At 45.3% G+C, this 14,100-nt stretch overlaps 1 protein-coding gene and 1 long non-coding RNA gene across 31 annotated transcripts in view; one reads left to right on the top strand and one right to left on the bottom strand.

Annotated features, from left to right (window-relative positions):
- On the top strand, positions 1 to 3,851 carry LOC127910885 (uncharacterized). 30 transcript variants are annotated; one of them, XR_008076636.1, is made up of 13 exons: positions 1 to 230; positions 265 to 366; positions 401 to 502; positions 658 to 725; positions 760 to 793; positions 896 to 997; positions 1,160 to 1,304; positions 1,467 to 1,610; positions 1,642 to 2,888; positions 2,976 to 3,099; positions 3,336 to 3,428; positions 3,460 to 3,614; positions 3,757 to 3,851. It is a non-coding gene; the product is annotated as an uncharacterized LOC127910885 (long non-coding RNA). The 30 variants fall into 30 exon arrangements; XR_008076641.1 differs by having other exon boundaries at positions 760 to 827; positions 930 to 997; XR_008076631.1 differs by having other exon boundaries at positions 760 to 861; positions 930 to 997.
- A 146-nt stretch (positions 3,852 to 3,997) lies between these two features.
- LOC118380138 (rho GTPase-activating protein 29-like) overlaps positions 3,998 to 14,100 on the bottom strand; it is a 99,325-nt gene continuing 89,222 nt past the window's right edge. The window contains exons 19-27 of the mRNA XM_052477393.1: positions 14,013 to 14,100; positions 12,197 to 12,334; positions 11,722 to 12,053; positions 11,301 to 11,433; positions 10,215 to 10,264; positions 10,002 to 10,122; positions 8,532 to 8,747; positions 8,201 to 8,356; positions 3,998 to 8,033 (exon numbers count right to left, since the gene is read on the bottom strand). The exon at positions 14,013 to 14,100 is cut by the window's right edge and continues 101 nt beyond it. Of these exons, the coding sequence (XP_052333353.1) occupies positions 6,759 to 8,033; positions 8,201 to 8,356; positions 8,532 to 8,747; positions 10,002 to 10,122; positions 10,215 to 10,264; positions 11,301 to 11,433; positions 11,722 to 12,053; positions 12,197 to 12,334; positions 14,013 to 14,100 (2,509 nt within the window). The 3' untranslated portion in view covers positions 3,998 to 6,758. The remainder of the gene's footprint in view (positions 8,034 to 8,200; positions 8,357 to 8,531; positions 8,748 to 10,001; positions 10,123 to 10,214; positions 10,265 to 11,300; positions 11,434 to 11,721; positions 12,054 to 12,196; positions 12,335 to 14,012) is intronic.

Here is a 14,100-nt window from a genome sequence, read left to right as displayed (position 1 = left end):
TATTGATGACATGGCAGTAATGGCAGGAATAATCTATTGATGACATGGCATTAATGGCAGGTAGAATCTATTGATGACATGGCAGTAATGGCAGGTAGAATCTATTGATGACATGGCATTAATGGCAGGTAGAATCTATTGATGACATGGCAGTAATGGCAGGTAGAATCTATTGATGACATGGCAGTGATGGCAGGTAGAATCTATTGATGACATGGCAGTAATGGCAGGTAGAATCTATTGATGACATGGCAGTAATGGCAGGTAGAATCTATTGATGACATGGCATTAATGGCAGGTAGAATCTATTGATGACATGGCAGTAATGGCAGATAGAATCTATTGATGACATGGCAGTAATGGCAGGTAGAATCTATTGATGACATGGCATTAATGGCAGGTAGAATCTATTGATGACATGGCAGTAATGGCAGGTAGAATCTATTGATGACATGGCATTAATGGCAGGTAGAATCTATTGATGACATGGCAGTAATGGCAGGTAGAATCTATTGATGACATGGCATTAATGGCAACAGAATCTATTGATGACATGGCGTAATGGCAGGTAGAATCTATTGATGACATGGCATTAATGTCAGGTAGAATCTATTGATGACATGGCAGTAACAGGTAGTATTGACCAGGACATGGCAGGTAGAATCTATTGATGACATGGCATTAATGGCAGGTAGAATCTATTGATGACATGGCAGTAATGGCAGGTAGAATCTATTGATGACATGGCATTAATGGCAGGTAGAATCTATTGATGACATGGCAGTAATGGCAGGTAGAATCTATTGATGACATGGCAGTAATGGCAGGTAGAATCTATTGATGACATGGCAGTAATGGCAGGTAGAATCTATTGATGACATGGCATTAATGGCAGATAGAATCTATTGATGACATGGCAGTAATGGCAGATAGAATCTATTGATGACATGGCAGTAATGGCAGGTAGAATCTATTGATGACATGGCAGTAATGGCAGGTAGAATCTATTGATGACATGGCAGTAATGGCAGATAGAATCTATTGATGACATGGCAGTAATGGCAGATAGAATCTATTGATGGCAGGTAGAATCTATTGATGACAGATAGAATCTATTAATGGCAGGTAGAATCTATTGATGACATGGCATTAATGGCAGGTAGAATCTATTGATGACAGATAGAATCTATTGATGACATGGCAGTAATGGCAGATAGAATCTATTGATGACATGGCAGTGATGGCAGATAGAATCTATTTGTAACAAAAACAGGCAGTGTTGACCAGGACATGAGATGTAACAGGTAGTCCTTCTGTGGCTCAGTTGGTAGAGCATGGCGCTTGTAACGCCAGGGTAGTGGGTTGATTCCAGGGACCACCCATACGTAGAATGTATGCACACATGACTGTAAGTCGCTTTGGATAAAAGCGTCAGCTAAATGGCATATATTATTATTATATATTAGGTAGTATTGACCAGGACATGAGATGTAACAGGTAGTATTGACCAGGACATCAGATGTAACAGGTAGTATTGACCAGGACATCAGATGGTAGTATTGACCAGGACATCAGATGTAACAGTTCAGTATTGACCAGGACATCAGATGGTAGTATTGACCAGGACATGAGATGTAACAGGCAGTATTGACCAGGACATGAGATGTAACAGGCAGTATTGACCAGGACATGAGATGTAACAGGTAGTATTGACCAGGACATCAGATGTAACAGGTAGTATTGACCAGGACATGAGATGTAACAGGTAGTATTGACCAGGACATCAGATGTAACAGGCAGTATTGACCAGGACATGAGATGTAACAGGTAGTATTGACCAGGACATCAGATGTAACAGGTAGTATTGACCAGGACATGAGATGTAACAGGTAGTATTGACCAGGACATGAGATGTAACAGGTAGTATTGACCAGGACATCAGATGTAACAGGTAGTATTGACCAGGACATCAGATGGTAGTATTGACCAGGACATCAGATGTAACAGGTAGTATTGACCAGGACATCAGATGTAACAGGTAGTATTGACCAGGACATCAGATGTAACAGGTAGTATTGACCAGGACATCAGATGTAACAGGTAGTATTGACCAGGACATCAGATGTAACAGGTAGTATTGACCAGGACATCAGATGGTAGTATTGACCAGGACATCAGATGTAACAGGCAGTATTGACCAGGACATCAGATGTAACAGGTAGTATTGACCAGGACATCAGATGTAACAGGTAGTATTGACCAGGACATCAGATGTAACAGGTAGTATTGACCAGGACATCAGATGTAACAGGTAGTATTGACCAGGACATGAGATGTAACAGGTAGTATTGACCAGGACATCAGATGTAACAGGTAGTATTGACCAGGACATCAGATGTAACAGGTAGTATTGACCAGGACATGAGATGTAACAGGTAGTATTGACCAGGACATGAGATGTAACAGGTAGTATTGACCAGGACATCAGATGGTAGTATTGACCAGGACATCAGATGTAACAGGCAGTATTGACCAGGACATCAGATGTAACAGGTAGTATTGACCAGGACATGAGATGTAACAGGTAGTATTGACCAGGACATCAGATGTAACAGGTAGTATTGACCAGGACATCAGATGTAACAGGTATTATTGACCAGGACATCAGATGGTAGTATTGACCAGGACATCAGATGTAACAGGTAGTATTGACCAGGACATCAGATGTAACAGGTAGTATTGACCAGGACATCAGATGTAACAGGTAGTATTGACCAGGACATCAGATGTAACAGGTAGTATTGACCAGGACATGAGATGTAACAGGTAGTATTGACCAGGACATGAGATGTAACAGGTAGTATTGACCAGGACATCAGATGTAACAGGTAGTATTGACCAGGACATCAGATGTAACAGGTAGTATTGACCAGGACATCAGATGGTAGTATTGACCAGGACATCAGATGTAACAGGTAGTATTGACCAGGACATGAGATGTAACAGGTAGTATTGACCAGGACATGAGATGTAACAGGTAGTATTGACCAGGACATGAGATGTAACAGGTAGTATTGACCAGGACATCAGATGTAACAGGTAGTATTGACCAGGACATCAGATGTAACAGGCAGTATTGACCAGGACATCAGATGTAACAGGCAGTATTGACCAGGACATCAGATGTAACAGGCAGTATTGACCAGGACATCAGATGTAACAGGTAGTATTGACCAGGACATCAGATGTAACAGGCAGTATTGACCAGGACATCAGATGGTAGTATTGACCAGGACATCAGATGGTAGTATTGACCAGGACATGAGATGTAACAGGTAGTATTGACCAGGACATGAGATGTAACAGGTAGTATTGACCAGGACATCAGATGTAACAGGTAGTATTGACCAGGACATGAGATGTAACAGGTAGTATTGACCAGGACATGAGATGTAACAGGTAGTATTGACCAGGACATCAGATGTAACAGGTAGTATTGACCAGGACATGAGATGTAACAGGTAGTATTGACCAGGACATGAGATGTAACAGGTAGTATTGACCAGGACATCAGATGTAACAGGCAGTATTGACCAGGACATGAGATGTAACAGGTAGTATTGACCAGATGTAACAGATTGACCAGGACATGAGATGCAACAGGTAGTATTGACCAGGACATCAGATGTAACAGGCAGTATTGACCAGGACATCAGATGTAACAGGTAGTATTGACCAGGACATGAGATGTAACAGGTAGTATTGACCAGGACATCAGATGGTAGTATTGACCAGGACATCAGATGGTAGTATTGACCAGGACATCAGATGGTAGTATTGACCAGGACATCAGATGTAACAGGTAGTATTGACCAGGACATCAGATGTAACAGGCAGTATTGACCAGGACATCAGATGTAACAGGTAGTATTGACCAGGACATCACACAGTAACTTATACAGGATTCAATTAATTGCAGATAGTGGGTTTCTGGATAGCGGTTTGAGAAGTGTATTTTATTGAGTTGACACTCGCACACAGAAATGGACAGCTACACGTGAAAATTAACCTTTGATATAAAAGTTTGTCCTCTGTTATCTGGAAATCCTGTATCTGCAATAGATTGAATAACAGCCTAAATGCTTGTTCCAAATGTCTAGGGAGCGACTGTTCACAGATCATGTCTAGGGAGCGACTGTTCACAGATCATGTCTAGGGAGCGACTGTTCAGAGATCATGTCTAGGGAGCGACTGTTCACAGAACATGTCTAGGGAGCGACTGTTCACAGATCATGTCTAGGGAGCGACTGTTCACAGATCATGTCTAGGGAGCGACTGTTCACAGATCATGTCTAGGGAGCGACTGTTCAGAGATCATGTCTAGGGAGCGACTGTTCAGAGATCATGTCTAGGGAGCGACTGTTCACAGAACATGTCTAGGGAGCGACTGTTCACAGATCATGTCTAGGGAGCGACTGTTCACACAGATCATGTCTAGGGAGCGACTGTTCACACAGATCATGTCTAGGGAGCGACTGTTCACAGATCATGTCTAGGGAGCGACTGTTCAGAGATCATGTCTAGGGAGCGACTGTTCACAGATCATGTCTAGGGAGCGACTGTTCACAGATCATGTCTAGGGAGCGACTGTTCACAGATCATGTCTAGGGAGCGACTGTTCACAGATCATGTCTAGGGAGCGACTGTTCACAGATCATGTCTAGGGAGCGACTGTTCACAGATCATGTCTAGGGAGCGACTGTTCACAGATCATGTCTAGGGAGCGACTGTTCAGAGATCATGTCTAGGGAGCGACTGTTCACAGATCATGTCTAGGGAGCGACTGTTCACACAGATCATGTCTAGGGAGCGACTGTTCACAGATCATGTCTAGGGAGCGACTGTTCACAGATCATGTCTAGGGAGCGACTGTTCACAGATCATGTCTAGGGAGCGACTGTTCAGAGATCATGTCTAGGGAGCGACTGTTTACAGATCATGTCTAGGGAGCGACTGTTCAGAGATCATGTCTAGGGAGCGACTGTTCAGAGATCATGTCTAGGGAGCGACTGTTCACAGATCATGTCTAGGGAGCGACTGTTCACAGATCATGTCTAGGGAGCGACTGTTCACAGATCATGTCTAGGGAGCGACTGTTCACAGATCATGTCTAGGGAGCGACTGTTCACAGATCATGTCTAGGGAGCGACTGTTCACAGATCATGTCTAGGGAGCGACTGTTTACACAGATCATGTCTAGGGAGCGACTGTTTACACAGATCATGTCTAGGGAGCGACTGTTCACAGATCATGTCTAGGGAGCGACTGTTCACAGATCATGTCTAGGGAGCGACTGTTCAGAGATCATGTCTAGGGAGCGACTGTTCACAGATCATGTCTAGGGAGCGACTGTTCACAGATCATGTCTAGGGAGCGACTGTTCAGAGATCATGTCTAGGGAGCGACTGTTCACAGATCATGTCTAGGGAGCGACTGTTCACAGATCATGTCTAGGGAGCGACTGTTCACAGATCATGTCTAGGGAGCGACTGTTCACAGATCATGTCTAGGGAGCGACTGTTTACAGATCATGTCTAGGGAGCGACTGTTCACAGATCATGTCTAGGGAGCGACTGTTTACAGATCATGTCTAGGGAGCGACTGTTTACAGATCATGTCTAGGGAGCGACTGTTCACACAGATCATGTCTAGGGAGCGACTGTTCACAGATCATGTCTAGGGAGCGACTGTTTACAGATCATGTCCAGGGAGCGACTGTTCAGAGATCATGTCTAGGGAGCGACTGTTTACACAGATCATGTCTAGGGAGCGACTGTTCACAGATCATGTCTAGGGAGCGACTGTTTACACAGATCATGTCTAGGGAGCGACTGTTCAGAGATCATGTCTAGGGAGCGACTGTTCACACAGATCATGCTTCTGTTTGTAAGGACTGTAAACATAGAATATATGAAACACGTGTAATGTAACACGTTCAGTGGGTTCCTTTCACACATCTTGTCTTGGCGTCAATATAATAGTCCTGTTCCCCCCAATATATAATATGGTAGAGAGACACACCGTCACAACATATTTACACACACACACACTGTACACACACACACACTGTACACACGCACACTGCACACACTGTACGCAGACACACTGCACACACTGTACGCAGACACACTGCACACTGTACACACACACACTGTACACACACACACACTGTACACTGTACACTGTACACTGTACACACACACACACACACACACTGTACACACACACAGACAAAATATATCTGGCTTCAAAGGTAGACAGCAATATGACATCATCATACACAGTGGGGACAACTTCCTGCTTACAGACATCAACGTTCTCCCAAATACAGTGCCTTGCGAAAGTATTCGGCCCATTTTGCACGCCCAATTTTTCAGTTTTTTGATTTGTTAAAAAAGTTTGAAATATCCAATAAATGTCGTTCCACTTCATGATTGTGTCCCACTTGTTGTTGATTCTTCACAAAAAAATACAGTTTTATATCTTTATGTTTGAAAACCTGAAATGTGGCAAAAGGTCGCAAAGTTCAAGGGGGCCGAATACTTTCGCAAAGGGCACTGTATCTCCCAACAGTTGCACCATTGGTTCTTGCCAGGTGTTGCCCTCCCTGTTCTTAAAGACATACCAGTAGTCTTGGCCAATGGTGTGGCCCTGTCTGTGTGTGATGATATCAGACTACTGAAGTCTACTTTTACGGTTCAGACAAAATGGGCCTCTCTGTGTTCTAACTCCTGCAGGCGAGCGCCGGGTCTGGGCCGGGGTCTCAGTCTTTGTTGCAGCGGGACGACCTCGGGCGGGCTGGGGTCCTCTGGGCTGCTGGGGGGAGGGGACTGGCGGGGGGAAAGGTCGGCGGAGGTCGTGACCTCGGGGTCAACACTAACAGAGCTGTCCACAGAGTCCTGTAGGGTATGTGTGGGGAGGTGTGAGGTTTGAAGGGTGTATGTGGCAGTAGGGGATGGGGTGGTGGTGGTAACCATAGGAGAAGAGGAGAAGGTCATGCTGGATGATTGGGAGGAAGAGAGGGGGAGAGGAGCAGTGACAGTAGGGGGGGTTGGGAAGGTTTTAACAGTAGGGGAGGTTGGTGAGAAGGTTTTAACAGTAGGGGAGGTTGGTGAGAAGGTTTTAACAGTAGGGGAGGTTGGGAAGGTTTTAACAGTAGGGGAGGTTGGGAAGGTTTTAACAGTAGAGGAGGTTGGTGAGAAGGTTTTAACAGTAGGGGAGGTTGGTGAGAAGGTTTTAACAGTAGGAGAAGTCTGGGAAGAGGTTTTAACAGTAGGAGAAGTCTGGGAAGAGGTTTTAACAGTAGGAAAAGTCTGGGAAGAGGTTTTAACAGTAGGAGAAGTCTGGGAAGAGGCTTTAACAGTAGGACAAGTTGGGGACATTTTGGTGAGGCTAGTGGTCCCAGAGGTACTTAATGATGGCCAGCCTCTGGCGCCTGAATAACCAGAAGGCTTATAGAAGGTTCCGGGTGGAGGCTGCAGAATCCTTGGTTGTCTGAACTTTATGGGGGAGTTGGTAGATGTTCTGGTCTCCCCACCACCTCCAGCAGCAGACCTGTCCTTAGTCTCCTCTCTGTCTCTTGTGGACGCCTGGCCAGCCTTCAGCGACACTGTGTATGGGTTGTAGGGGAATATAGTGCTGAAACTACTGGATGGGAGAGCAGAGCTGGTTGGCCCAGACACGGGCAGTTGTGTCGGCATCGTTGGCTGTTTCCCCGGTTTTGGGCCAGGGTTAGTACCGGCCGGCGGTAAGTTAGCCATGATCATGGCGGTGCGTGGCGTGACGTCGTAGTGTTTGTACTTCCTGTCCCAGGGCCTCCGCTGCACGGCCTGCTGGGTGTCGATGTAATAGGTACTGACCCTTGACCCCCCACCAATCCGAGGCTTCTCCGGCTCGGCTGACTCCACGACGGTGTTAGCGGTGGGATCCATCGTGATGGCAGCGTTGTTGTTACGGCTGTTTCTGTCGAGCACCTGAGAGATGAGATGAGTGTACTATATTTAATCCCCATGAAGGTTCATCATCCTTACAGCCATAGTTTTAAAAAACAACAATAGTACACAACATTAAAAAAACAATCACAAGACAATTACAACAATGTACAATGAATACAACAGCAGTTAAAGTGATGGGTGGTGACCTGTGAGGGGGTGGGGAGGGGCAAGCGTTCCAGGGGCATGCTGATTGGTCGAGACAGGATTCTAGCACGCTGGGGCCGGAGCTGGACCTTCGGGGCCGTAGCAGAGGAGGAGAGGTTGAGGCTGGGACGGCCAAACACCAGGGTAGATCTCTGAACCTACGGGACAAAAGAAAATGTGTTGTGTTGCTAACTCCTAACTCTGACACTTTAGCATTGATGTTGAACCTGAAAAGTACATTTATGTGCATTGTCCTTGTTGAAATACATTTCATAACTAAATTAATCACTCTCTCACTATTTCACTCTCTCACTCAGAAACAAACCAACTAACCGAGGCAGAGCCAGCAGCAGAGGAGGAGGAGGAGCCAGCAGCAGAGGAGGAGGAGGAGCCAGCAGCAGAGGAGGAGGAGCCAGCAGCAGAGGAGGAGGAGCCGGCTGTTAACTCTCTCCTGTCTGGTCCTGTCCTGTCTGTCTTCACCTCTCTCACATCATCCAGGGTTTGAGAGGACTGGATGACTGACGAGTGCCTCTTGTCGACTTTGGCACTCTGCTTGGAGACGGTGAGGACCATCACAGAACGACCACAAAGATAAACGGTCAATTGATTCTAACCAAGGTGGCCAATCTTTACATACAACCTCATACACCATCATACACCATCATACACCCTCATACAACCTCATACAACCTCATACACCATCATACACCATCATACAACCTCATACAACCTCATACAACCTCATACAACCTCATACAACCTCATACAACCTCATACAACCTCATACAACCTCATACAACCTCATACACCCTCATACACCCTCATACAACCTCATACAACCTCATACAACCTCATACAACCTCATACAACCTCTTACAACCTCATACAACCTCTTACAACCTCATACAACCTCATACAACCTCATACAACCTCATACAACCTCATACACCATCATACAACCTCATACACCATCATACAACCTCATACACCATCATACAACCTCATACACCATCATACAACCTCATACAACCTCATACAACCTCATACAACCTCATACACCATCATACACCCTCATACAACCTCATACAACCTCATACACCCTCATACAACCTCATACAACCTCATACACCATCGTACAACCTCGTACACCCTCGTACACCCTCGTACACCCTCGTACAACCTCGTACACCATCGTACAACCTCGTACACCCTCGTACAACCTCGTACAACTACACCATCGTACACCATCGTACAACCTCGTACACCATCGTACAACCTCGTACACCATCGTACAACCTCGTACACCCTCGTACACCCTCGTACACCCTCGTACAACCTCATACAACCTCATACAACCTCATACAACCTCATACACCCTCATACACCCTCATACACCCTCATACACCCTCATACAACCTCATACAACCTCATACAACCTCATACAACCTCATACAACCTCATACAACCTCATACAACCTCTTACAACCTCTTACAACCTCTTACAACCTCTTACAACCTCTTACAACCTCTTACAACCTCTTACAACCTCTTACAACCTCTTACAACCTCTTACAACCTCTTACAACCTCTTACAACCTCATACAACCTCATACAACCTCATACAACCTCATACAACCTCATACAACCTCATACAACTGCCACCTATGCTTTGATTGGTATAATAAAAAGTTCTGATCCTAATGAACCCTGATCCCTCCCCCCAACTGCTCCTGAGACTTCAGAGTTCACCTCCTCCCTTTGCATAACCGGTTGAATCATTAAAAGACACTTGGACCTCCTCACCTCCTTCATGTCGAGCAGGGAGGTGGAGTGGCGGCTGAGTCTCTGCTCCTTCTCCTGAGGGGTGAGTCGGGGGGAGGACTGGCCCACCGTGGAGGTGGTGGTGGGGGGGTAGGAGGAGGGGCTGAGTCTCTGCTCCTTCTCCTGAGGGGTGAGTCGGGGGAGGTCTGGCCCACTGTGGAGGTGGTGGTGGGGGGGTAGGAAGAGGGGCTGGACAAGTCAAAGATCACCTGGAAGTGACGTACCAGCAGCTCCACCATCAGAGCCTGGGAGTGACAACAGTCAATAAAGGGGACAAAACAAACATTTATCATTTAGATGTTTTCAAGTACTTTCACAGGCAACACTGTTATAAAATAACAAGGGGGTAGTCTACAGGAATGTATACCTGGTAGGGTTAGTATACAGGTACATATACCTGGAAGGATTAGGGTTAGTATACAGGTACATACCTGGTAGGGTTAGTATACAGGTACATATACCTGGTAGAGTTAGGGGTAGTCTACAGGTACATATACCTGGTAGGGTTAGGGGTAGTCTACAGGTATATATACCTGGTAGAGTTAGGGGTAGTCTACAGGTACATACCTGGTAGGGTTAGTATACAGGTACATATACCTGGTAGGGTTAGTATACAGGTACATACCTGGTAGGGTTAGTATACAGGTACATATACCTGGAAGGATTAGGGTTAGTATACAGGTACATATACCTGGTAGAGTTAGGGGTAGTCTACAGGTACATATACCTGGTAGAGTTAGGGGTAGTCTACAGGTACATATACCTGGTAGGGTTAGGGGTAGTCTACAGGTATATATACCTGGTAGAGTTAGGGGTAGTCTACAGGTACATACCTGGTAGGGTTAGTATACAGGTACATATACCTGGTAGGGTTAGTATACAGGTACATACCTGGTAGGGTTAGTATACAGGTACATATACCTGGAAGGATTAGGGTTAGTATACAGGTACATATACCTGGTAGAGTTAGGGGTAGTCTACAGGTACATATACCTGGTAGAGTTAGGGGTAGTCTACAGGTACATATACCTGGTAGGGTTAGGGGTAGTCTACAGGTACATACCTGGTAGAGTTAGGGGTAGTCTACAGGTACATACCTGGTAGAGTTAGGGGTAGTCTACAGGTACATACCTGGTAGGGTTAGGGTTAACTAGAACTCACCTGGTATGGTTAGAATTAACAGGAACTCACCTGGTTGGGTTGGAATTAACAGGAACTCACCTGGTTGGGTTAGAATTAACAGGAACTCACCTGGTTGGGTTAGAATTAACAGGAACTCACCTGGTAGGGGTAGTCGACCAGAGAAGACAGGGAGACCTCTGCGTCAGTCTGTCGGGGTTTGACCAGCGTAGGGCCAAAGATTATGCCCAGATTACTGGCTGTCATCTTGTTCTCCTCTGCCTGCTCCGTCACCCTAAGAGATAAATAACATAAATCATGGGGTGGGGTGGGGGGGAGGGGGTGAGGAAGAGGGGGTGTGGAGAGGGAGATGAGGGGTTGGGGTGTGTGAGATGGAGAGGGAGGTGAGGGGAGGGGCTGAGGAAGAGGGGGGTGGAGAGGGAGATGAGGTGTGGGGTGTGGGGGTGTTTGGGGGGTGTTTGGGGTGGGGGTGAGTGTGAGGGGGTGGTGTGAGGTGGGGTGTGTGAGGTGGGGTGTGTATGAGGGGGGGTGTGCCTGCATGTGCTTCCACCCATCTCTTTACCTATGTAGGTGTGCCGTGAGGAAGCGGAGGGTCCTGTAGTGTGCAGGAGGAAGCTGTCGTAACAGGTCTCTAATCTTAAAGATGACTCTGTTGAGTTTGATACTGGGCTGTTTGGGCAGCTCTCCTCCTCCAGGTTGGCTGGTCGTCAGGGGAGGCTGCTCTCCCTCTACCCCAGGCTGGGTGCCTCCTGGTCGGGGTTGTTCACCCCCTGGCCTCCCCTGTTCCTGGAGGGCCCTGGCTACAGCCTTCTCTTCGATGATCACCCTCTGGCTCTCCTTGGCCAATCCGATGAAGTCATTATAGTAGCGGTACAGGATCAACGGCTCTGGTAACTACAGAAGATATTAATCAATCAAGATCTTTGGGAAATGTGTTGTACATTATTACATAAGAATGATCTAGTGGTGTAAAACAAGGATGCTCTTTATCACCATTTTAGTTGAGAAAAAAAAACAGAAAATGGACAGTGTCCCACCTGTCTCAAGTAGAGTTTGAGCACGTTGGCGATGTCGTGGGGTGAGAGGTCAGAGAGCTCTACCAGGTCTTTGCCGTTCTCAAACGCCTGACACAGCTTCTCCACACGAGACTTAGCCCCGTTCACACGGTAGATTCCCTGGACAAACACACACACAATACACCAGATCACTAACATCAAAGCTCATTAGCTTCAGTTATTGCACTAATGTATTGCACATTAGAAACTATGAGAATGGCAAATCATTTAAATGAGAGTGTATCTGAACAAGTTAAATCTCTTTTTACAGTTATAGCACCACAATCACCCACATTCCATGAGTAATGCCTGTTAACAGTTCCATTGGAATCCACTGTCCCACAGCCCAGCCAGTCAATTTATAAACGTAATCTCTCCTGGAAAAAAGAGTGTCAACACAATATTTCCCCATACTACTAGCCTAGCATTTATTTTGGTACAATGGGGGTTAATATAAGCCTCACTGTGTGCCTATCTGACCTGTGCAACACGTTGCAGGTTTTTGGGCCACCGTGCCATGCATATAAACGTGACAAGAGTGACAGCTTCTATGAGCCAGGCGAATTCATTTATCAGCATCATTGTAATGGATATATCAAAATAAATCTCCAATAGAAAAGGTAAAATAAACCAAAACGCACATAGTTTGTTGTCATTTCTGCTGCTTGATGTGATTGTGTGTTAGCTTTAGTTGGCTAGCTAGCAGAGGAGAAGTAAAGATGGCCTAGCGATCCTTCATTAATATATTATTGACTTCACAAATCAGCTGGTTAGATGAAGTTCTTGTTGCCTATTTATAAATGATTCATTAATTAGTTATTCATTGAAGTTCTTGTCTTTTGTAATCATTGAACGTCTGCTAGCTAGCTAGCTACATGCTAACGATCTGTTTGGCATGGCAACATGAAACGAATAGAATGACTCTGTGACTAGAATGACTCAAAGCATCCTAAAATAATTAACAACCAGCCCGTTTGGTTAGCAACTTCAGAATTAACAACTGCCTGGACTAAATTGACTGGTGGAAAGATGAAATAAAACGAATGTATTCTTTTCGTCACACGATAATCCCTGAGGTTCTCTTATTGCTTAAGTATAAAATAAGTAATACCAATACTTAGCTATATTGTATGCTCCAAAAAAATAAATCTTAATATTTTATACATTTACTCAGATATTTTGTTTTACTATTTTGGATCTGGGGCTCTTCTTAAAGTCAACGTCATCATGAACTTTACCAAGTACCAGGATAATTATTTTTGCCCAAAACCTGGTCGCCTCTGCCAGGAGGCTGAAACTTGGCCACAAGTGACTCTTCCAGCAAGACCCCAAGCACACGTCAACACGCACAAAGAAACGGTTAATTGACCACAAAAATCAACATTTTACAATGGCATCTCAGTCTCTGGACTTGAACCTCATTAAAAACCTGTGGTTTGAATTGAAGAGGCCAGTCAATAAGAACAGATGAAGGATATCAAGGATCTGGAAAGATTCTGGGGAACGGTCTAAAATCCCTCCCAATGTGTTTTTTTTATTTTAAATGCTCCGTGTCGTTCTCCTCGCAAGGGGAGGATACTGGTGTATTGAAAACAGGGGATCCAATCATTTCCAACCCCATCTCTTTCTCTAAGCGATTGTGTTACCATAGAATAATTTAATGTTTTTTGAGCGTAGAATATAGCTCAGTATCTTTATCAAGGGTGCCAATAATTATAGTGGTGACTGTATATATACACACATGTCAGTTGTTATGGTTACACAGTATACCTTGGCTTTATAACAGTATGGGTTTTACCTTGAGGTTGAGCGCTCTGTTCTCTATCTCAGAGGTACACTTCCTGATGATGAAGGGGATCCCATCTGGGCTGTTCTTCGCTGCCTGG

This window comes from Oncorhynchus keta, chromosome 23 (genome assembly GCF_023373465.1).
Source record: "Oncorhynchus keta strain PuntledgeMale-10-30-2019 chromosome 23, Oket_V2, whole genome shotgun sequence".
Classification (NCBI taxonomy): Eukaryota; Metazoa; Chordata; class Actinopteri; order Salmoniformes; family Salmonidae; genus Oncorhynchus; species Oncorhynchus keta.
This window is presented reverse-complemented; position numbering and strand designations above follow the sequence as displayed.